The sequence below is a fragment of the Strongyloides ratti genome, scaffold srae_chrx_scaffold0000002 (genome assembly GCF_001040885.1).
Source record: "Strongyloides ratti genome assembly S_ratti_ED321, scaffold srae_chrx_scaffold0000002".
Classification (NCBI taxonomy): Eukaryota; Metazoa; Nematoda; class Chromadorea; order Rhabditida; family Strongyloididae; genus Strongyloides; species Strongyloides ratti.
Genome location: NW_020171510.1, coordinates 2,756,842 through 2,781,673, shown reverse-complemented (window position 1 = coordinate 2,781,673; position 24,832 = coordinate 2,756,842). Strand labels below are relative to the sequence as shown.

The following is a 24,832-nucleotide window of genomic DNA, read 5'->3' as shown; positions in this document are numbered from 1 at the left end:
GTTTAAAAAATATTGTAAAAATTTAAAAAAGTTTATTTATTAAATTTGGATTTTAATGTTCATTTAAAGTAATTTTTCCGGAAGTTATGTAAATCATTCAACCATAAACTAAACTACATAAATTTAAACATACTAAAATCAAATTTTTAGGAATTACATAATATAATGATTAAATTTTAGTAAGACTATTGAATATATAAATAAAGATACTTGAAAAAAAAAGACTGTTCAATTTATTGAAAATATACTTAATATTAAATTTGTCTTTATATATAGTTTATCTTATTACTTGTTTATTAATCATTTAATTTTTCTATCCATCTTAAATGAATATACAAAATTGAAAAGAATGTTTACAAATAAAACAATTCCTTTTGATGATGAGATATTGTATGGTCCTTTTAATATGTAAACAACAAATAATCTTGATAACATATCAATTTATATTTATTAAAACATAATTATTAATGTACTATTGATATAACTCTCTTTCTTTTTGTTAATTAACTATTCTTTTTTATTGTTAATTTATAATGTAAAAAAGTTTCTATAACTAAAAATATATCAAAATATTTTATCATATCTTTATCATTTGTTACTTTTTTTGTCATATTTTAAATATTTCTTTTCAAATCTCTTTTTTCACTATCAACATCTTTTAAAATCAAAGTTTATTTAACTTTTTTTTTTATCTGTTTGTGTAATTTTATTATGTGTTTATTTATTTATTTTTTTAAAATAAACTTTTTCAATTAAAAATAGAATGTATAATGTTGATATTGAAAATTAAAATATATATTTATTATATAATATTTTGTTATTATTAATTATTGATTTATTCTTTTCACAAACAGAAGCTATTTAGGTTGAACAAAAAAGTTATAAGTATTTAATAAGTTATTTTTCAATAAATTCTTTAGACACTTTTGTTATAGTAATAAAAAAAAAATCTTTTAGAATTATATGACCATGAGAGATAGTTACATCATTTTAAAATGATTCATTCAATTTTTCATCATTTATAACATAAAATTGAGTTTTTTTTTATATTTATATATTTATTTTTATTATCCTTGTTATCGTTTTCAAAATATTAAAGAACATCATCTATACTATAAACTATTCATTTTTTTTTTATTCTACTTATAACTTTTTTTTATTTAATGTTAAAATTAATGATATTTAAATATATTTTAGATATTCTCATAGTTAAGATAACTTTTATTTCTTTTGTATAATATTATAATTAAGCAATTAAAAAATCGTTTTTAATTTGTATATTTAAAGATTAATAACTTTGTTCTATTTGAATAATTTACATAATGTTTAATTTGTAGGTGTAAATATATATGAATGGTTATGTTATTGATAATAGATTAATTTATATGTCATAAAAAGCGCCAAAAAACAATATAATAACATGTAATAATAACATATATATGTAATAATATATATATATATTTAATAAATATATTATAGATATTATATTTTTAAATATTATATACAATGCCTTTTGAAAGACAAAAAAATTGTCAAAAACTAAATAATTTATACGCCCAAAAAACAAAAAAATGATAAAAAAAAATCAAAGATAGTAGGCGTATAGTTAAATTATATCTGTTATTTCTTCAACGAAGTTAATTCAAATATTATAAAATATTGTTTAACATAACGTCAATTATAAATTCATTTGTTAATGACGTTTTTAAAAGGGCCTCTCTAATAAAAGTCATTTATATATTCTTAATACAATACAACTTACTATACCATTTAAAGAAATTAAAAATTTCCATTATTTTTTTTTTATAAATACCTTAATATTTTTTTATTTAAATAAAGAAAATTTTTTATCAATATATATTAATTCGAAGTAAATATTAAAAAAAAATTTTTTTTCCCTATTCTTTTTATTATGTCATCTTTTATAAAGTATATTAATAAGTATTACCACTTAAGTATATAAAAAAAATGAATTTAACTTATATATAAAAAGTTTAAAAACAATTTTTTATTCATCACACGATACACTTTAAATCAATTTAATATTTTTTCAAAGTGTAACGTACTTGTTTTTCCACTTTATTAACAACATCTACAAATGAATATATACTTTTTATCTTTAAAAAAAAATTTTTTTTTGTTATTTAAAAAACAAAATACTATTTTTAGAATGGATAAAGCATATTAGACATATTATTTATATGTAAAATTTATCTCTACTAACTATTGAGATATTTTTGATGTGAATAATTTTTTTTTTAACTACACTTTATTTTACTTTTTTTAGCATTTAAAATTATTTTAAAATTATATAAAAATTTTATTTTACATTTTATAAAAGTAAATGTTAATTTTAAATAAAAAAAAAATATTGTTACTGTTTTTTTATAGGAGTAAGATAAAGATTTTTTTTTATTAGTTGATGTTCTTTCGACTCTCGTCTATTTATCTATACATATATTTTTAATGCTTCTATGATATATATATATATAAATATATTATCATTACATATAATTTATTTCACTATAATAAAAAGAAGAGTTATTTAATAAAATTTATTTTTTGTTAATATTAATAAATCATTCACTTATATTTATCATTGATAAATTATTTGAGCTTTTTTTTATTAATATTTTAAATTTTATTCTGGAATAATTTTTTTATCTATTACTAAAATTTTTTTTTATATATAAATTTATAAAGTATAAAAATACAAAAGTTTAATGGTTAATAAGTTTAAGTATCCTAAATAACATTGCATTCTTTTCATATTTTTTTTTTATAACAAATTTTATTATTTACAATTTTTTTTTCCTATTCTCAAGGACTCAGCACCACATGTTACAGAAGTTAAGTAATAGTGGCGTAATATTTATAAATAATATATATATTTTTTTTTCTAAAAATAAGTTTTGTTTTTACGGAAGCATTTAATATTATTAATAATTGTTTAGACATTTTATCTACAAATAAATGCCTTTCTTTTGTTAAATGAATATAATAACATGTAATATTAACTTTTAAATCATAGTTATTCAAAGTTCAAAAACATTGTCTATTGTATATAATGTATGTATGTATATATTATATTTAAATATATTAAAGTACTTTTTTTTATGAATACCAAAAGTACTTCTTTGTTTACATATATAAAACTTTTAAATGATATATTTAAATGCACAAATGAACCTCATTTTATTTTAGTTATTTTATTATTGAAAATTGCCACTACAATATTTTTGTGATTTATTTTATAATAGACATTTGTCTATCCGTTAATATAAATTTTATTAAAAAAAAAAAATCTTTTTTAATTAAATCTTTTATTTAAAATTTTTTTTTACAAAATATTTTTGCAAAAATAAAAAAAAATGTATTTCTTTTTAACTGAAATGTCTCTTTCCTCGAGTTTTTTTTTTGTTAAAGTAGCGAAAAGAGAAGGAACGAACAACAAAACTATCAAAAATACTAAAAAGAAGGTCCCTCTTTGAGTCATTCGTTTGCGCAAGCGATGGGAAAGGCGGAACATTAGTAATTTTAATGTATCATTTGCCCAGTATACCCGTTTCACACTAGCGAAATTCTACATTCCAATCTTTAAAGAATGTGTCCCTTAAATATTTTTTTAAACTAAAATATCTTTATAATTTATAATAATATATAAATATATTTATTTTAATAATTTAAAATTTGATAAAAAAAAATTTTTTTTATTGTAAATGATAACATATATTTATCCTTTCAAAATACATCTGCTTAGTCACTATTTTTAAATTTATTTAATTTTAAAATTGTTACACATCATTATTGTTTACATAATAACCAAATATTTGAAAGGTATTATTTTCAAGAATTTTTTTTTTTTTTAATTTTCTCTTTTGTCATCATTTAATTATTTTACTTATTATTCAGCCTATATAGGATTTAAAAAAATTTTATCTAATGATGTCATGTTATGTATGTATATATATATATATATATATATATATATATATCAGCTGTCCTTAAAAATTTACACATTTTATTTCCACACAATTAAACATTTACTAAAATTTAAGGAAATTATTATATTATAAAATTTTATAAAAAAATTCTTATATAAAAGTTAGGAACAAAGGTATTTTATCTTATAAAATAGTTTATCATTAAATTATATTTGTTTATACATGACGTCATATAAGTTTAATAATAGCATTTCATGATATAAAATTTATTTTAATTGGCATTTGTCTGTGAAAAAATGTGATTTTTGACAGATATTTATTTTAAATTTTTTTAAGCAATTTTTTTACTAAAATTTTTGCATTGTTTAATTGTAGTGATAAAAAAATTTTTATTAAAAAGTTTTGATAAATATATTTTTTACTGTTCTACTATGACTCATCATTGTATAATCTTTTCCATCATTATTATTATTATTTCAAAATGTTCGTTCAAACTTTTAGTTATTACAAATAAATAATATATTGTGAAATTTTATATTTATTAAAATTATTATATTAATAGAAATTTAATATCTTTATAATAATTTATGACTTTTTTTTATTAATTAAATATATTTTTATTATTAAAAAAAATATGAATTATTCTCAAGGATATTAAAATTAGTAATAATTTTTTATATGAATGATTTTTATTTGTTTATATTACAGTTTTTATCAAAATGAATGTTTATTTTTAAATTTTATCTTTAAAAAAGATTTTATCATTTACAAATGAATAATTTTTTTTTTAATAATCTTTTGTTGATTTTACAACCTTCAAATTAATTTAAAACTAGCTATATGTATTACTAAGCCGATTAAACTTTTGCCTATTACTATTTCTTTTACATAGACATTTTCTTATCTTTTTATTATAGATCATCACAAAATTATAATATTGTACTTCATATCTAATAAAGGTTGATAATAATATTTTGAAAAGTTAAACTTACCATAAAACATCTTTTTTTTTTGTTAAATATGGAAATAATTGGTAGAATGGGATTTCATACTAAAGATCTTGATCCTGATTTATTTATTCGCCATACACTTGGTTTCAAAGTACCAAGACCTGTCCATAGACCATTATATGAACATGAAGAACGAGCTATAAATCGTGAGGCTTATGAAAAATTTTTAATATCTATGCATGATGAGTATAGATCTCAGGTATATGATCAATATGCTCCTAATCATTTAAAATTTTTACTTGGTATTTATGTTGGTATTATTCGTAAAAAAATGGTTGATTATTACTTTAGAAATCGTAAGTTTATAATTAAATATAAGTTATTTATATTTTTTTATTATAGCATTTAAAAATAATACCTTTCTTCTTGAATATGCCATTGGTGATGAAATTGGTAGAGGAAGAGCATGTCATATATTTGATAGTATACGATTAAAAGATGAATATAGAGTAGCAACTAAATTTATACCAAGGCATAGTGTTAAAAGTTGGGGAAAATTAGATGGTTATCCTGTTCCAATGGAAATTGAAATTTTACATAGAGTTAAAAAAATTGAAAATGTTGTTCAAATGCTTGATTGGTTTGAAAGAGAAGATGGTTGGTTAATTGTTATGAATAGACCAATGCCAATAGTACCATTAGATGGATATATGCAAAAATATGGTAAATTAGGGGAACAACAAATTATTAGATGGATAAGAGATATTATTATACTTATAATTAATTTGGCAAATGTTGATGTAATGCATAGAGATTTACATCCTTCAAATATGTTAGTTAATTCTAATACAATGGAATTATTATTCATTGATTTTGGAAATGCTCAACATGTTACAGAAAAATATTTTATTGAATGTGATGGTAAAAATATAAAATATTTATTTAAAAATTATTTTTTTATTTTAGGATGTCAAGATACAAATTCACCTCAATGGGAATTTGATAAAAAATGGCGTGGTTTTCCACAGGCTGTTTGGAATATCGGTCAATTAATGTTTACCATGATATCTGGAAATACATGTCATTGGAAAAAATTTAACGATAATAAAAGAAATTTCCAAACATTAGTTCGTGGTGATTATTATGATTTAATGAAATCTTGCCTCTCTGATAAAGAAGAGGATAGACCAACATTTGAAGAAATACTTAATAATTCATGTATTATTCGTAATACTCAAAAAACATTAGATGATTTAACACCTACTCAAATGACAACATTAAGATATATTGATAAATTAAGTAAAGCAAAAGATGTTGGTATATATGATGGATATGTAACTCCAATATTAACAGAAAAAGAAATTGAAAAATTACCTTTTCCATATATGTATAATCATACAGAAATATTAAATAGTTGGAAAGATAGACAAATTGTTCGTCAACCATCTGTATATGGAATGTTTTATATTGAAAGAATAAGAAATGATGAGATGCTTCCATGTATGTGGAATTTTTGCCCAAATTATTATCTTGTTGTTGATGTATACAATGAATATTTATTTGATAAAAAACATATTGATAAAAAAATACTTCCTGATAAAAGACTTATTCATTATAAAGGTTATAAATATGCTGAACCAATGAAACTTTATCAACCTAAAGCAACAATAAAATTAACTCATCCAAAGCCTCCAATAAAGTTACATGAAATAAGTGATGATGAAGATGAGGAGAAAAATAATAATGATAAAATAAAAAATAATGATGATAAAAGTATAGTTGATAAACCAATACTTGTATCACCAAAAAATGAAGCAACATATTTAAAGTTATCTAATATGAAGGAATTTCGCAATTTTGAGTGTTGCAAACCTCTTTCAATATTAGGAGAAAAAAATACAAAAAATAAAGATCTTATTTATAATAATATGACTAAAAATATGATATCAAAAAATTATAATGCAAAACAAGTGGTATTTTCAAAAAGTGTTCCATTACCTTCATTTATGTTATTAAATGAATTTAATGATTTATTTATAAGTAATAATCAATCAAAAATATTAAATAATTTATCCTCTAACTCTTCTGGTTATGATAGCAGTTCAACGATTGTCAAACATGATATTACATATAAAAATGCCGAATGTCAAACTGATGATGTTAAAATTATTTAATACTTTATTATTCTATCATAATAATCTTTCAAAAATATTAAAATATCAAATTATTTTATTTTATTTTTATTCATCATCAGAAGATTTTAAAATATTATCACTATTAAATATATAATTTAAAAAAAAATATTAAAGTTAATTCGTAATAATAATAATAATAATAATAATTTTTATTATTTTATTTTATAATAACATTTTAATTTTATATTGTTATACTTATCAAATTTTTTATTAAGATAAACAAATTAATGTAATTAAAAATTTTTTTATATATAAAGTAATAAAAATTTGTTTTTGATTAATAAATATAATTTAAATGGTCATTATATTTTTTTTAATGTTTTGATAAAAATGATAACAATTTAAATGTATTTATTTTTTATTAATTTTTATTTTTTCAATCTATATTTATTAAAATAATGTTAAGAAAAAAATATTTTGATATCAATGAGAATTAATATTATTAAAATATTCTTGATATTAGGTGTGATTTTGATAGTAATGTAGTGGAGTAAAATAAGATTATAAAAAAAACTATTTGTATTTTATTTTATTTTATAAAAGTTCTGTAAAATTAACAATATTTATTTTGGAGTTAAAAGTAATAATTATGTATGAATTTAAAAATTAAACATCTAAATGTTTATAAAATTCAAATGAAAAGGTAATGTTGAATAATATTAGTTGATAGAATACTTAATCAATGTGATTATCAATAATATTATGTATGTTAAATATTATAAACATCTTGTTGGATAAATTATTCTTATGTGAAATGTGTAAAAATTACTTTCCATTATTTTTTTAAATTTTCTTTTATTTTTTATTTGCCTTTACTAGCAAATTACTTTACCTGTTATTTTTTTTTCCACCTATAAAACGTAACTGATATTTTTAATTGAAAAAATATAACAATTTGTGATAATTACTATTAAATTTTGATAAAATAATATCTTGATTACGCTTATTCAATTAAAAAAAATTTTTTTAGTCAATCAATTTTTGTATATTATCTTTTTATTTTGAAGATTATAGTATTATCATGTTCATTTAGTTGTAATATAAATAATTTTTGTTCACATAGTAAAAAAAAGAAACGCTATAATGAATTACAAGAAAAAAAGTTAATTTGTTTCTCAAAAGAGTGAGAAAATAATCTCAAAATTTAATCATATATTAGTTAATCATGCACATATACACTATTTCAATTATATTTATCCTATATTAATTATATTTCACTTAATGAATAATAAATATTTTATTACATATTATATGATTTTGAAATCAAAAGAAAATACTAAAACAATGTATAATTATTCTCATCAGAAAACTTTTTTTTTATATTAAATATTTAATATGTTATAGTAAACATTTAAATGTTTTTAAAATTCTTTTACATGATGTGAATACTTTTTTTTTATTTGATATGTTATAATAATTAATAGAATATTCAAAATATTATTTTATTCTTTTGTTTCATAATATTACTTTTTTATTTATAAATATACTTTTTCCATATATTTATTACATTTTATTTTAAATTTAAATTACGTAATAAGAATGAATCTAAAAAATGAACTTTATAAATTAAAATTTTCATTCATAAATGATGGTATATATATTTTTTTGGTTTTTCTTGACACAAATTAAAATATATTATTACAGAAAATTTATTGTTAATATCATTTTTTTTTAAATTATACTTACGATTATTATTCATTAAAAAAAAATGAATAAAAAAAATTTTTAAAGTACATATTCCATTATTATACCTTGAGAATGTATATTTATATATATGTTTTTTTCAATTTTCTGATTATTTTATACTTTTATAAATTTTTAATATTTCTTCATACCTACTTATATTTACATATATCACTTCAATGCGTTTCTTATAAGTTAATTTTTTTATTATAAGTATGTTAAAATTTGAAGTAAACAGTAATAAATTTTTCTATACATATAAACTTGAACATTTCTCTAAAAATATCTTTAATTTAAAAAAAAATTTCTTAATTCTTTAGTCTTTAAATCTATTTAAATTTATAAAAGTTAATTTAATTTTTATTAAGTATCATAAACGATTCAATTATTTTCTTTGTATCTTTAAAGTCATTAGAAATATATATTTCATATAAAATATTTTATATATAATATATTGTTTTGTATTATAAGATGTATTGTTAATATAGAAACAATCATGAATATATAACATATATTGTAAGAAAAAAAATATTTTTATATAATAAACAATTTTATTATAACTTAATTCTATTATTTATCTTCTAAAAAAATTTTTTACAACTCATAAAATAAATATCTTAGGTAAACGTAAGCATTCAATATAATATATTATAACTAAATTTTAAACTTTTTAAATTTTATTATACTTTTTTTTATATTTTATACTATACAAAATTTTATATAATGTATCATTCTTTATTTCCAATATTTTATTAATAATTATACACATGTATATATATATATTTAGTTTATTAAAAAAAATTTAATAAATCATACAAATAAGTTACACTTTTTTTTAATCTTTATGTTTATCTAAGATTTTTAATACTTTATGGCTTTACATTACATTTTGTTTAAAATTCTCTATCTTAGGTATAAGTTTTTAAATATAATAACATAACAACATCTCTATTACCATAAAATTTTTGTTTCCTATAATATTTATAAACGTCACTTTAACTAGTATTAGGAAGAAAATAAAATGTTTCTAATCTTTTAAAATTATTTTCGTTTATCTAAATTCAATTTTTAACAAAACCATAAAATTTATTTTTACATACTAGTATGTTAAAAAATAATTAAACTTTTTAAAAAAATATCATAAATTTTTATGTAAAATTATTTTTATCAATTGTGTTGTTAATACTTGAAATGCTCCATATTATTATTATTTTTTTTTTTTATGTTAAAAGAAAGATTTAAAAATATGTTTTATGTAAACTATCTGTAAATAAATATAAATTTTTTAAATATATTTTTTCTTTTTTTTTGTGATAAAATAAATTGCTTAGTTTGGATAAGTAATAATTTATTTTGGTTGAAACTATTTTATATATATATAAAAATATTTGATTATTAAAGTATTCTAAAAATTAAAGTAAAATTTGTACTTGTTTTATTTGGACATAAAAAAAAATGTTGACAAATGATAGTTTATAATTTTTTAATAATTTAAATCTAATAATTTAGTGAGTTATTCATTTTATTTTTACTATTAACTTTAATGCTTATATTTACTTTTTACAAAAAGACGAATTATATTTTTACTTTATTCTATTTATAGTTTATTTTTTGTATAATTTATTTTACAATTTGTTATAATGAAATATTTATTTTTGAAATGTAATGTTAATTGTTATATATATTAATTTTAATTATGTTACAAAATTAACATATTTATTAAATATTTTACTATAAAATTATATATCTCATTAATATTTTTATTAATATATAAATGTATGTTATTCAAATACAGTAAATTGCTTTTTCACTTTAGGACCAATTACTATAAAATTACCTTTACCTAAAAAAATGTCTTAAAAAGTGACTAAAACATATTTGTACTTAATTAGAGTTATTTGATTATCTACGACATCAAACATATTAAAATTTTTTATATTAAATTAAAAATTATTATAATTATGATATAGGTTATAACTGTAATCTATATTAGGCGTTACATCAACATAACTACTTTTAAAGTACGGCTTTATAATATATAATAATAACGAGTGGTACTTGTATAAAAGATAATTCAAACAATATCTTCTTAAGACCATCCAATATTTTATACTTACCCTATTGAGATTTATTTATTTTTTTTAACTTTTCTATCAAAGATAAAATTACTATTTTCTATTTGTTTATTTATTACAAATTCCTTTTATATTATTAACTCTTTTTGCTACCAAATAAACTATTTTATTTTATTCTATCTTTTTAATAACGATTAACTTTTCATATTTAAATATTTATGATTAATAGATAAATATCAAATTTTTTTTTTCTTTCTATGATTGTTTGCAATATAATATTATAAGATAATGATATAAAAAAAATTTAAAGTATAAATTTTTTAGAATAACATTAAGAAAAAAGTGCCATTAATTGTTATTTACATTTATTAATCAGTTTATCTAAAACAATATTTTATTTTACTATTTAATTATGAATGATAGAAAAATCATTTGAAAATAATATTTAATTTTACAAATTTTAACTTATTATATAAATGATTATTTTTTTATTTTAAATATATATATTTTTTATTTTGTTAATTTTTATCATAAATAAAATATTGGAAAATTTCAATGTTTTAAGTTATCTTAAAGCAAAAGCTTATATTTATAATAATCAATGAGACAAATAATACGTTTCATTCTTATGTTAGTTGATTTATCATTAAGTAATATGTGTAAGTAGAAATTTTCATCGTTTTAAAATGAAGATATAAGAACATTAAATGGAAAAAAAAATTTTTTTTTGACAAATAAAAATCATTTATATATGATAAAATAGTTTGTATTTATATTTAAATGTTCTTATTTTTTTGATAATCCTTATTTATTTAACTTTATATAATACATATTAAAAATTAACCAATAACACATATTTTTTTTGGCAAATGTGTTTAATTATTCAGGCAACTTATTTTCTTTGTTAATAAAATCAAAAGTTAATCTAAAAACAAAAATAAAATCAAATATAAGTAAAAAGTTGAACATACATTATGTCAAATTATTTTTAAATAACAATGGTTTGAAATTATAAATTTAAAATTTAAAAACGTTGGTTATATAAATATAATTTTTTCTTTAATACTTTTTTTTTTCAATATTAAGGTATTACAATAATTTATTAAATTTATAATATATTTAAAAATGTTTGTTTCCAAATAATTTATGTTTTAAAAAATATGAATGTTTTTTTTAAAAAAAAATTTTATAGCAACATTTAAGATTTTTTTATATATATGTAAGAAATTATCAAAAAATGAGTTGTATGTTTTTTTAAATATGTATATTAAGGCAAATTTGTAAATATGTTTCTTTTTTCGATTATCAATTGACTTATTTTGGTAACTTTTTTTAAATACCTTACTGAAATAAAAATTAAGGAAATAATAGTATTGTTAAATCAAATTTTAGAAGCATACTTTTTTTTTTCAATATTTCAAAAGTGTTTTTTCAAACAAAATGGAAAAATTTTTTTTATGATAATAAATTGACACTACAAAATAAAGAATGTATCTATCTTATTTATTGAAATATTTTTTTGTCCTGATATATGTTTTTAATGTTTATACTTTTTAACAATACTTTTTCATAAATATTTTTTTTTTTTATAAAATTACTTTAAGATGACTAAAACATCTTATCGAATTTTTCAACTAGACAACTTTTAATCTTCTTTCACAGAACAAACATGATATTAACATAAAAATTTTAACATTTTATTACTTTTAAAAAATGTTTAACTTAGATTTTAAATTATTAACATTAATAAAGATAATTTCCATGTAACAATTATTATCTTATTTAAAATTAGCAATATAAAAAATTGATAATATTCCAATTTAAAAAGAAAAAAAAAATGTTAGTATTTATAAGCTTTCCTTTTTACTAAAAAAACTCATATACTTTTCATTGCTTTAATCATTTTTAATAACATATCATTTTATTCTAACATCTGTTAGAGACTACAAAATATAAAATTCATATATATATATAAATTTGAAAGGTATAAACATAAATATATTATCATTTCTAAGATTTCTAAAAATGTTATTTTATATTTTTTTAAAAAAAAGGTGTGACAAAAATTTTTAATTTTAAATATACTTTAAATTATAAAAAAAACAATGTTCAAATTTTACACCGGCTTATAAATTTTTTTTTTATATTCTTCTATTTTTAAAATTATTTTGTAAAATATTTTTCATATTTTTTATTATAAAAAAATTTTTTTTTTTTTATAAAAGAACAGTAATGAGATATTTTTTTAATTAAAATATATAAAAGTTAAATCATGAAATTTTGAATTTCAAAAACTTATACAGTAAGTATGAAACATTTTTTTTTTAAAAAGATTTATAACAAAAAAAATTTACGTTAATACTTATCAAATATATTATAATTTTTTTTTTATTTAAAATGTGACGGAAAGTATTTACTTTATGTTGAAAACATAATTTGATTTTTTTTATTTAAAATATCTTTTTAACGAAATATTTAAAAAGATTGTTTTTAAACATATTTATATTTTATTTTTATAGAGATAAAATGAATGAAACATTTAAATCACAAAGTGATAAATCAATTTTTGTTGATAAGGATCATACAACAATCAAGACAAGTTCTAGTAGTTCAAAGAAGTCACAAAAGGATAGTAATCAAGAGATTAATTTTAAAAAAAGAACAAAGAAAAAAAAACATATGTTTGCTATAGCAAAATGGCTGAAAGGAAATAGACAAAATTCACAAACATTGTTAAATTCATCATTTTTATCAAAAAATAAAAAAACTGTTGCTTTTAATGAAGAAAATTATACAATATCTGAATCTTCAATAACAACATCTTCTTCTTCAACACAAGAACCTGAAGCATTAGATGGTGGTTATGGATGGGTTATTGTTTTTTCATCATTTTTAATACATTTTATTTGTGATGGAATATCTTTTAGTTTTGGTGTAATGTTTCCAGAACTTCAAACACATTTTCATGCATCTAAATTTTTGGCATCAATTCCCGGATCAGTATTTTTATCAATACCATTACTTGGTGGACCAATTGCTGCTGTTGTTACGGATGTATATGATTGTCGTAATGTTACTATTGCTGGTGGTTTAATAGCTTCAATTGGTGTATTTCTTTCTTATTTTTGTAATGACATTGCAACATTTACAATAACTTATGGTATTATTGGTGGTTCAGGTTTATGCCTTTGTTTTAATACAGCAATTGTTATTGTTACATATTATTTTGAAAAAAGACGGGCACTAGCAACAGCTATAGCATGTTGTGGTACAGGTGCAGGTACTATAATTAATCCACCTGTTATGGAATATGTAAGTTTTATAAAATAAATTTTAAAAAAAATATATTTTTTTTAGTTATTATCAACATTTGGTTGGTCTAAATTTTTACTATTTCAAGGTGTTTGGCTTCTTGGATTAGTATTTTGTGGTCTTATTATGAGAGATGTTTCATGGCCTCAAGATACACAAGAATATAAAGAAAAAAAATTTTTTAAAAGAATGGAAAAGAATAGATTAAGAATGGAAAAAAAGAATAAGCTTAATCAAGGTTTATATTCTAATCATATCGCAAAATCTGTATGTTTTTTTTTTTATTTAACATAAAAATAATTAATTTTTTATTTTAGCCATTTAACAATTATACTTATTTAAATTGTCGATTGGCACAATCCCTTCCTGAAATTCCAACTCATATACAAATGCGATTAAAAAAAATGGAATATTCGTTAAGTAATCAACATTTAAAAAATATAGATGATAAAAATCCGTCTGTTTGTAAAGATTTACCACCAATAAGAAGTAAAAGTTATGGTTACTTTACAAGTAAAAAAAAATTTATGACAGATTCTGAAAGGGAAACTGATGTTATAAAAAGAATAGAGTCAACATTTATTGAAATAGAAAACAATCATAATTTAAATCATTTATCCTTGGAATGTGGATCATTATATAATGGTAAACATCATCCAAAACAAGTTACTCCATTAACCCATTCATTAAATGCTCTTGATTTATATTCATATGATTCTGATGAAGATTTTGGTCTAACATTAGATGGTTCTTCTTCATTATCAACAACAGAATCATCTGAGAATTGTTCAAATGTATCATTAGATGGAGAATCAAGTAAAGGAAAATCTCTCTTTGAATCTGAATCATCTCCAGTATTAAAAAAAGCAAAAAACAATGATTTTAAAGAAAGAATGTCACTTTTACCACCAGATGATACAAATGATATTATGTCTCCAAGAGATGCTTTTCTAATGGCTCATAGTAATCAAAAATTAGAAAAAACAAGGTTAACATCATTAATATCAGCTACATTAACATCTACTCATGGTAGAGTACCAGCTACAAATGCAATGATTGCTTGTGGTCATCGTTTTAATAGATTATCATATCAAGATGCCTTTAGAATTGATCGTGTACCATCAGCTCCAAATATTTACTTTAGAAGAAGAAGAAAATATCAAAAAGGTGTATTAAAAATTAAAAGAATATATGAGTTTTTTAAAGATACAGCAATTGAAAATTGGGAACTTCTTCAAATAACTCAATTTAGAATTTTTTTGTTAAGTGTATTTATACTATATATGTTTTTTGATATTCCATATGTCAATTTACCAGAATATGCAGTTGATACATTAGGTGTTACAGAAAATCAATCAAGTTTTCTTATATCGTCTATTGGATTTTTTAATATGGTTTTTATGTTATTACTTGGAATGATTTCAGATTGGAAATATACAAGAAATGTATGTTATATTTATATATTTTTTTAGTAAATAATTTTTTTTATAGAAAGTTTTACAAATTTATGGACTATTTGTTGTTGCAGCTGGTGTTGCAGTACTTTTTGCTCCATCTTCACCAAATTATATCTGTTTATTAATATATGGTTCATTATTTGGTGGTTTTATAAGTGCTAATTATGTTTTAGCATCGGTTTTAACTGTTGATTTACTATCATTTCATTGTTTTCAAAGTGGATATGGTCTCTTAAATTTAGCTCAAGGATTCGGTAATTTTATTGGTCCAAGTTTTGTGGGTAAGTATACAATATTCTTTAATTATTTTTTTAATTTTAATTTATATATATAATATATTTTTAATAAATATAAATATATATTTATAAAAATAAATATAAATAATTTTAGAATTAATTTAAACTAGATTTAAATGAATCCTTTTTCATATAACTTTTTACAGGATTAATGTATGATCAAACAGGATCATATCAAATAATTTTTTATATTGGTAGTTGCGGCATAATTTTATCCGGGTTAATTGTATTGTCATTATATTACATAAAAAGGAAGAACGCAAGGAATAGTAAGAAAACTCATTTCGCAGATCCTTTGATTGTTGAATAAGAAAAATAATAATTATACATAAAAAGAAATTAATGATGAATATATAAAAAAGAAAAAAAATTTACGGATGTTATAATGCAACATAAAAAGAAATTTTTTTCTAATTAATTTCAATATTTATATAACATTAAACTCATTAATATTTTTATTTTATATTAATTAATTTATTTTTTTTTCAATTTATATCAACTTAAACCAATTATTTACAAAAATTAAATATTTTTTTTATAGTTTGAAAAAAAAATTTTTTTTTTTATTAAATATTTTAGAAATATGCCTTTTATAGAGTATTATTCGGGTTTTATATTACTAAAATATAAAGAATAAACATTTTTTTTTATTTTTAAATTACTTATAAAAATTACCAATTATTATTTATAGGTTAATTGTATTTTTTTTTAAAGTTTATAATAAATTTTTTTTTAACATTATTTTTAAAATTCTTTTTTTTTTCATGATTTTAAAAAAAGTATGCCAATTAACAATTAATTGTTCTACAAATAAATTTAAATAAATTTTTAAAATATAAGAATTGCAGTAAATGTTATCAAAATAGACTTTTATTTATATTTATATAATAACATTGTTCTTAGAAGATATAGTATTGTTATAAAAACATGGCATATATTTAATTAACAATCTTAAACTATGGATAAGTGATAAGGTCAGAAAGTGACCCAAATAAGTTTATTTTGACGTAAATCTCTATAATATTAAATTTACAAGTCAAACCTTTATTCATTGAGTTCATTTTAATGTGTTCGTTTAACATTTATTAATAATAGTATTATTAAATTTAAATTAAATATGTTTATAGGTATCAATCATAATTTAATAGATTAAAGTTATCAAAACTAATATGTTAAAAATTGATAAACAAAATCAACTTATTTCTCTGTTAAAAGAAACTTATAACAACAATGAAAATTATGTAAGTTTAATAACATAAATTATAATTTTAATAATTTTTTTTTATGTAGATTTTACAAAGTAATTTTTTATATTATTTAAAAACACAAAATTTAAGTAAGAAGAATCATAATTTACAAATAAATTTATATGATAAAGAAAACTGTGTAACAAATTTACCTCCTCATATTTATGATATTGCAAAAACTGCATTGATAAGAACATTTATTATGAATAAAAATGTTTCTATAATTTTTAATGGTGGTTCACAAAGTGGCAAAACTTATAATTTATATAAATGTCTTGAATATTTTGCAAAATCTTCATTCAATAAAAATAAAAATTTTAATTGTGATATAATTGATAGTATCAATGTTATGGTAAAAAATTTATGTTGTATTGATGATATCACAGAAATTCCTTTATTATATAAAGTTAATGTCTCCATAAATAAGATAAATGGAATTGAATTTAACAGAATATTTTCAAATGGATATAATAAATTAATATGTTTTAATAGAAATACAAAAAATTTTAATATATTTTATACTGTTTTTTATGGTATAGAAGAAAATAATAGAGAAAAATTTGGTTTACAAAATAGAAATTTTTTCCTTTTAAATGAAATAAAGTTGAACAATGAAGAAAAAGAATATTGCAAAAATCAATTTAATAAATTAAAATATTGTATGATTAAAATATTAGGTTTTACTGAAGAACATTTCGAAACATTTTTATGTGTTATTTGTGCTATTCTTAATATTGGAAATATTTCATTTTATGTTGATACAAATTCTAATGATAAAATTGTTAAAATTTTACAAAAGCCTGAACTTTTAAAAATATCAACATTATTAGAAATACCAAATATAGTGATACTTAATATTTTTCATTATAAAAATTATGATAATAGCATTGAGAAGGCTTTACATTTACGTGATCAATTAATTGAAATGTTATATACAAAGTTAATTGACTGGGTCTTAATGAGAATTCAAAATATTTATGAAAATAAAGGTGATTCAAGTATATATTTATTTGATTATAAAGGTTATACATCATCTAATTATAATGAATATGATGAATTTTGTACAAATATAACAAATGAAATACATATGAATTTATTTTTATCAAAATATATAGGATATTACTTGAATAATGGTAAAATAGAAAAAAATATTACTTTGACTAAAAAAACAAATGAAAGTTGTTTACATCTTTTGATAAATGGTAAAAAAAATTTATTAGGCACACTTAATGATGAATGTGTTTTTCCATTAACATCAACGTCAACATTAATTAAGAAATTTGATTTAAATTTTATTGATCAAAATTGTTATTTAAATTCTAGATCAAATAAATCACTAGAATTTGGAATAAAACATTTTTTTGGAGTACAATATTATAATGTATCAGATTTTTTACTTCAAAATAGAAGAATAAATTTCAATGGAATTGAGGAAAGCTTTTTAAAATCACAAAATTCTGTAAGTATAAAAATAAATATTTTTTTTTAACATAAAAATTAACTTTTAGACAATTATATCTATGTTTGGTGTTAAAAATGCTGACAAAGAAGAACGTTTTCATAGCAAATTTATGGCAACAGAAGTAGTTAATTCATTAAATAAAGATGTTATTTCTAAGTTAACACATACAGAGATGATTTTTGTATGCTGTTTAAAAACATCATTACAAAAAAATTCAGTTGAATTTGATTCAAATTTAATCACAAAACAATTAAAATCTCAAGGTTTACTTGATTTATTAAAACTTGAAACAAACAATTTTAATCATAAATACAATATATCACAATTTTTAAAACTTTTTCATATTTTAATACCTATTAATTGTATTGAAAAGGATAATGATATTCAAAATATAATGACTATTTTAAATAATCAACATATTAAATTTAGAAATGATTATATAATATTAGATAAAAAAGTTTATCTAACTGAAAATTTAGCCAAAAATATTGAATGGAAAACATATGAACATAAACTTAAATGTATAATAAAAATTCAAGCATTATTTAGAAGTCAGATTGAAAGAAGAAATTTTCTGTTAAAAAGAAAAGCAGCCATAAAAATTCAGTCATATTTTAGAAGATGGAAAGGAAAAAAAGTTGCAGAAAAATTAAAAAATCAAATAGAACAAAAATTGATTAATGAAAATGTTTTAAATAAAAATAATGCTTATAAATATTTAATTAAATCAGTAAATAAAAATACTAATTGTAAAACAGTTAAAGATAATGAAAAGACAAAATTAGAGTTTGAGGAAGATTATGTAAAAATTCCAAATACGCAAGACATTTTTCCAATTAATCAAATACCAATTGAAGATTTTGCCAAAAAATATATTAAATATCATCAACTTGGAGTAAAAAGAGAAGCAATAATTTCACCATTTTTAGAAAAAGATAATGAAAATGATTATTGTGAATCACTAAAAATATTTAAATTAATTCTTGAATATATTCTTTCAGAAGATAATGATACTACATTAATTAATAGTATAACTGAAATTGGTATAAATAATACAAAATTAAGAGATGAAATTTATATACAATTACTTAATCAAACTTATAATAATGTTTCAAAAAAAGAAAATGATAGAATATTGATATTATTTCTTGTTATATTAAATTCATTTTTACCATCAAATATTCTTTTTTCTGTTTTAAAAGATTATTTTATTTCACAAAAACAATCTATACAAATATTACTTAATGAAACATTTTATCGTCATTTATCAATAAGTCAACAACAATCTTTTTGTCGAAAGTATCCATCTATTACAACATATGAAATGATTGCATTTACCAAAAAACAACCATTGTGTATTAAAATTAATATTAATAAGATATTCGTAATATCAGTACAAATTGATAGTTTAAGTACAATAAAAGAAATCATTAAATGTTGTTTAGAAAAAGTAAATTTATGTAATATTAATGGATGGAATATTGATATGGAAATAGTAAAAAACAAATTACTAATAAAACTAGAAGAGAAAGATTATCTTTTTGATATTATTTATATGATAGAAAATGGAATGATTGACATTATTAAAGAGGTAAAATTTACCTATCCAACAAATATTAAACGTTTAAAAAATGAAAAAGAATCATTAAATAGTTTGGAAGAACAATTAGTAGATAAAAAAAATAAGGTTATTATAAATGAGCAGACAAATGATAATAATATAAAGCAAGTTTTAAAAACCAATGATTTAATATTATCACCAAGAACATTAAGAAGAATATATATATTTGATTCAAATGACTTATCAAAAAATACTGGAAATGAGAGAGAAAAAACTTTTGATGACAATAATAATAATAGTGATATTAATTTATCTGTCAATCAATTAATAGAAGAAAATAATGAATCTTTTTCAAAATTTGATGAAAATGGTAATGATATGGAATATTTTAATGTTCCAAAAAAATCAACAGAAAAAGAAATTTACTCTTCATTAAGATACATGCCTATTATGGAAGTTGATGATGATGTTCAAGATATGATTGACAATATATTTCAAGATGCAATTTCAGAGAATAAAGATAATAATTTAATAAAATCATCAATTGAGAAAACATTAATAAAAAATATTCAAGGTGGTTTGATTAAAGAAAATAATAATGAAGAATATACTTATATACCTTATAAAGAACATTATGAAGGTTTTTATGATTTAGAAACATCTTCATCATTGAATAATATGTCAAAATCACAGAATACTTTACATTATGATACAAATAATACTAATAATAATTCAAGTATGCCTATAAATAATATGGAACTTAAAAAATTAATATGTTTAGGAGAAGTAGAATCATCAATATGTGGTAATAATATAAAAATAAAAACATCAGAAAATATAAAATCAAAGGATGCAATAGTTATATCATCAAATTTATATAATATAACATTAAGAAAAGAATTATTTTATCCTCATGAAATACCAGATAAGTATGAAATTGATTTGATTTATCTTCAAATAATTAATGATTGCAAAGAAAATAATCCATATCGTATTGAAAAAAAAGAAAGAGATAGTATAAATAAAATATTAAGATACAACAAAATATCTTTATATGATATTAATGAACCTGAAAAAATACCTTTGAAAGTAAAAGATGATATTGTTAATTGTGCTCGTGGATGGCCATTATACTTTAGCAAAATATTTTTTGTAACAAAAATTAATGATGATAATTTTCAAAAATGTCAACTTAGATTATCAGAAAAAAGTGTCTATGTTGTGGAAGTTGATTTAAATTCAAGAACAAATCCATATACCATTATTGATACTATTTTTTATGATGAAATTTGTGATACATATCTTGAAGATGAAAATATTTTTTATATCTATTTATATAATAATTCACATTTTAAATTTTTAACATTAGAAAAAAGTGAAGAAATCAAAAGCATTATAAATAAATTTTTAAATCCTATCCTTGAGAAACCAATATACCTTCATGCTATTGCACCATTTTTAAGTAATAATATTGAATTATTATCATTTAATAAAGGTGATCAAATTCAAGTAATAAATGATAATTATTATCATAAAAGTACTATACCAAATTATAGAAATGGATGGTTATTTGGTAAGTGTAATAACTCTGTAGGTTGGTTTTCAACAGACTATGTCTCAATGACATTAACAGAGGATGGCTTCTATGTAACGCCTTATTTTGATCACCAACAAGTAAGTTTTTCATTTTTAAACATATAAAAGTAATTACATAAACCAAAATTTTTTAAAAAAGATATTTTAATTATATTTATTATAAAATGCAATCTTTCTTTATGATTTAATGATGTTTTTTTTTATACCCAAATTCATTTTAATAACATTAAATTTTTTAATAAATGAAAATAATTATCCTAATATTACAAAAATATTTGTTATACTATATAAATAAAAAAATTATTTTAAACTATTCAAAAAAATAGTATTATTAAATTATTTATAACATTATTTTATATAAGGACTTTATTAATATATAAAGATAAAAAATTTTTTATTAATAATTAACGAATAAAACTATATTTTTATTTGTACTAAAAAGTTTATTTATTACAATGTTGTAAAGTAATGGTATTTTAATGTGTCTTACGCAAAAAAAAGATATACCATTTATTAATTATTTACGTATGATTAAAAGAGTTTCATCACTGTCTCTATTTTGTTTTATTTTTAAATATATTAATTTTTGTTAAAATAAAATATCTTTATTAAAATTAATGATGTTGTAAGTTTATCTTAGTAAGGTTAAAGACCTACATTCTCCGAATTTTTATAAATATATAATATATACTAATGAATAATAAAGTGTATAGGTAAAAAATCCTAAAAACCTGTTATTTTTTGTATTTATGAATGTATTGACATAATAAATAGTTGTATTAATTTCAAAAAGAAAAAAAAAAAGAAAAAATGGCTTAATTTTGTATTTATTTGGTATGTTAGTTTAAACAAAAATTATTAGAATAATTTTATTATGTAAGTGTATATAAAACAAAAATAACAAATTGATTATTTTTATTAAAATATATTTTAACATTTCTTTAATAGGTAATTAAAAATTTTTGTAATCATACTTTGTTTTTTTGCTGTTATAACTATACTAAAACTATTATATATATATATATATATATATATTCTCATTAATTTCCACATTTACTAAATGATCTATACAGAATTTGATCTGGTTCAAAAATTATAAGACATTGCTTTGTAGCTTAAAATAACTTTGTATTTTTAATGATAATTTTTCATTTAAACATCGTTTTCCTATTATAGTTAGTATTATTATAAGATGTTTTAATAAATATATATATATATATTTATTTAATAAATATTTTATTAAACCATTAGATGATATTTATTTAAATTAATAATTATTTAAAAACATATTTCCTTATATTTAATTATATTCTTTTATTTTTATCATAAAATAAAAATTATCCAATTCATTGATATCTTTATTTATTACTAATTCATGCAACCATAACTAAAAGTATTTACATAAATTTTTAAATTCGCGATACCTATTCGTTTATATTATTTTATATAAAATTTAAATATTAATAAAAAAAAAAAAATAAAACAAACATTATTAGGTTTTAAAGTGCATTGATATTTTTAAAAATAAATTTTCTATTGTTTGATATATAAAAAAAGAAGAAGTAGTGATGGGTTCACATACAATTCAACATAACATAAAAATCGTTGAACATCCTCCATCAGATTTAAATACAGAGTTTAAAAAACCAGAAATAATTTCTCAACCATCCAATGATGATGATTATTATTCTACAAAAAAAAGAGATGGTTTAAAACAACGTTCAAATTCATATGAAAGAAATGATTTCCCGTTTCGTCATGAAAATTATTTCCACTCAAGAGATAATTCACAAAATTTTAATCAACAACATGAAAATTATTATCATGATAGAAAAATGTTTCCATCTCAATTTTCAACACTTCCTAGAAGAGTAACTTCAACTGGAATACCAGGACCACATCCTGATTATTATCCATCCAGAAATTTTTATGATAAAGGAGGATTTAATAGTTCTTTTGATGCTAGAAATAATCATTATAAGTCACAACCTTTAAAATCACAAGATTACTCACCTAAAAGACATTTTGATGAATTTGGTGGTACTGATATTTATAATAAAAATAATGATTATGGATATCATGGTCGTGATACAGGAAATATTGAGGAAGTATATGATAAACAAGTTAAAATGTCAAGAAGTATGTCTGCCATACCAACAAATGGTATGAGATATAATAGAGATCAAGCATACTACTATCCTCCAAATGATTATCCTCCTTTTAATTCTGGTACTATAAGACAACCTAGTAGAAAATATATTGAAGATGGTAAAACATTTAGTAGTAGTAGACAACAATCTGGACCTTTGCCAAATTATCAATATTCTAATTCTGGAATAGGTGGCGGAGGACATTACTATCATAGTAATAATCGTTATGATAATTATCATGAATCATCTTATGGAACAAAAAATGGTGAAGTAAGGAAGTATGATCAACAATCTCTTCCATATGGACCATCAAATATGGTAGTAACATCTCAACAAGATAGAAATAAACAAATTTCAAATAAATCAACTAAAATTGGTAGTAGACAAAGTAAATCACAATCTATGAAACGTCAAAGTAGATGGGCTTCATCAGGTACAGCCGCAAATAATGGATATTTTGATCAAAATGAGATAATAGGATATGATAAAGATGGTAGACCAATAAGAAGACAAAAACATTATAAAGTAAATTGTTGTTGTTTTACATTTAAATGGCCACTATGGACAGTTGAACCATGTCCTCCACCACAAAGAATGTATGGACCACCAAATTTTGAACATTCACAAAATATTAATATGCATGAAAATTTTAAAGATAATAATGTTCAATCTTATCCTCGTCAGCCATATATCTGAATCATATAAACCATTCTTCTTTAATATTATCCAATTTAAAGGATATTTATAAAAAAAAATTGTTAAAAAAAAGAAAAAAAAATATTTTCTATTAAAAATCATTTATAAAATTTGTTTTATTACAAAAAACGTTTAAAAATGTTAAAGAAAAATTGCATTTTAATAAAAAAATTTAGTAAAATTTTATATATTTTTTTAATATTTTATT

General features: G+C 19.0%; 4 protein-coding genes across 4 annotated transcripts; all 4 read left to right on the top strand.

The window, feature by feature from the left end:
- Positions 1 to 4,964: 4,964 nt before the first annotated feature.
- SRAE_X000160000 (Serine/threonine-protein kinase pim-2) lies at positions 4,965 to 7,068 on the top strand (the record flags this gene model as incomplete). The annotated part of the gene is made up of 3 exons (XM_024650796.1): positions 4,965 to 5,250; positions 5,297 to 5,815; positions 5,861 to 7,068. 3 exons carry the CDS (start codon positions 4,965 to 4,967, stop codon positions 7,066 to 7,068), a joined length of 2,013 nt encoding a protein of 670 aa, XP_024499067.1.
- Positions 7,069 to 13,373: 6,305 nt separating this feature from the next.
- On the top strand, positions 13,374 to 16,222 carry SRAE_X000159900 (Major facilitator superfamily and Major facilitator superfamily domain, general substrate transporter and Major facilitator superfamily domain-containing protein; the record flags this gene model as incomplete). The annotated part of the gene is made up of 5 exons (XM_024650785.1): positions 13,374 to 14,159; positions 14,205 to 14,426; positions 14,477 to 15,604; positions 15,651 to 15,897; positions 16,059 to 16,222. 5 exons carry the CDS (start codon positions 13,374 to 13,376, stop codon positions 16,220 to 16,222), a joined length of 2,547 nt encoding a protein of 848 aa, XP_024499066.1.
- Positions 16,223 to 17,081: 859 nt separating this feature from the next.
- Positions 17,082 to 21,883, top strand: SRAE_X000159800 (Unconventional myosin-XV; the record flags this gene model as incomplete). The annotated part of the gene is made up of 3 exons (XM_024650774.1): positions 17,082 to 17,153; positions 17,203 to 18,618; positions 18,668 to 21,883. 3 exons carry the CDS (start codon positions 17,082 to 17,084, stop codon positions 21,881 to 21,883), a joined length of 4,704 nt encoding a protein of 1,567 aa, XP_024499065.1.
- A 1,463-nt stretch (positions 21,884 to 23,346) lies between these two features.
- SRAE_X000159700 (Unconventional myosin-XV) lies at positions 23,347 to 24,624 on the top strand (the record flags this gene model as incomplete). Its single annotated transcript, XM_024650763.1, has 1 exon — positions 23,347 to 24,624. The coding sequence occupies one exon, from the start codon at positions 23,347 to 23,349 to the stop codon at positions 24,622 to 24,624; it is 1,278 nt and encodes a 425-aa protein (XP_024499064.1).
- Positions 24,625 to 24,832: the final 208 nt, after the last annotated feature.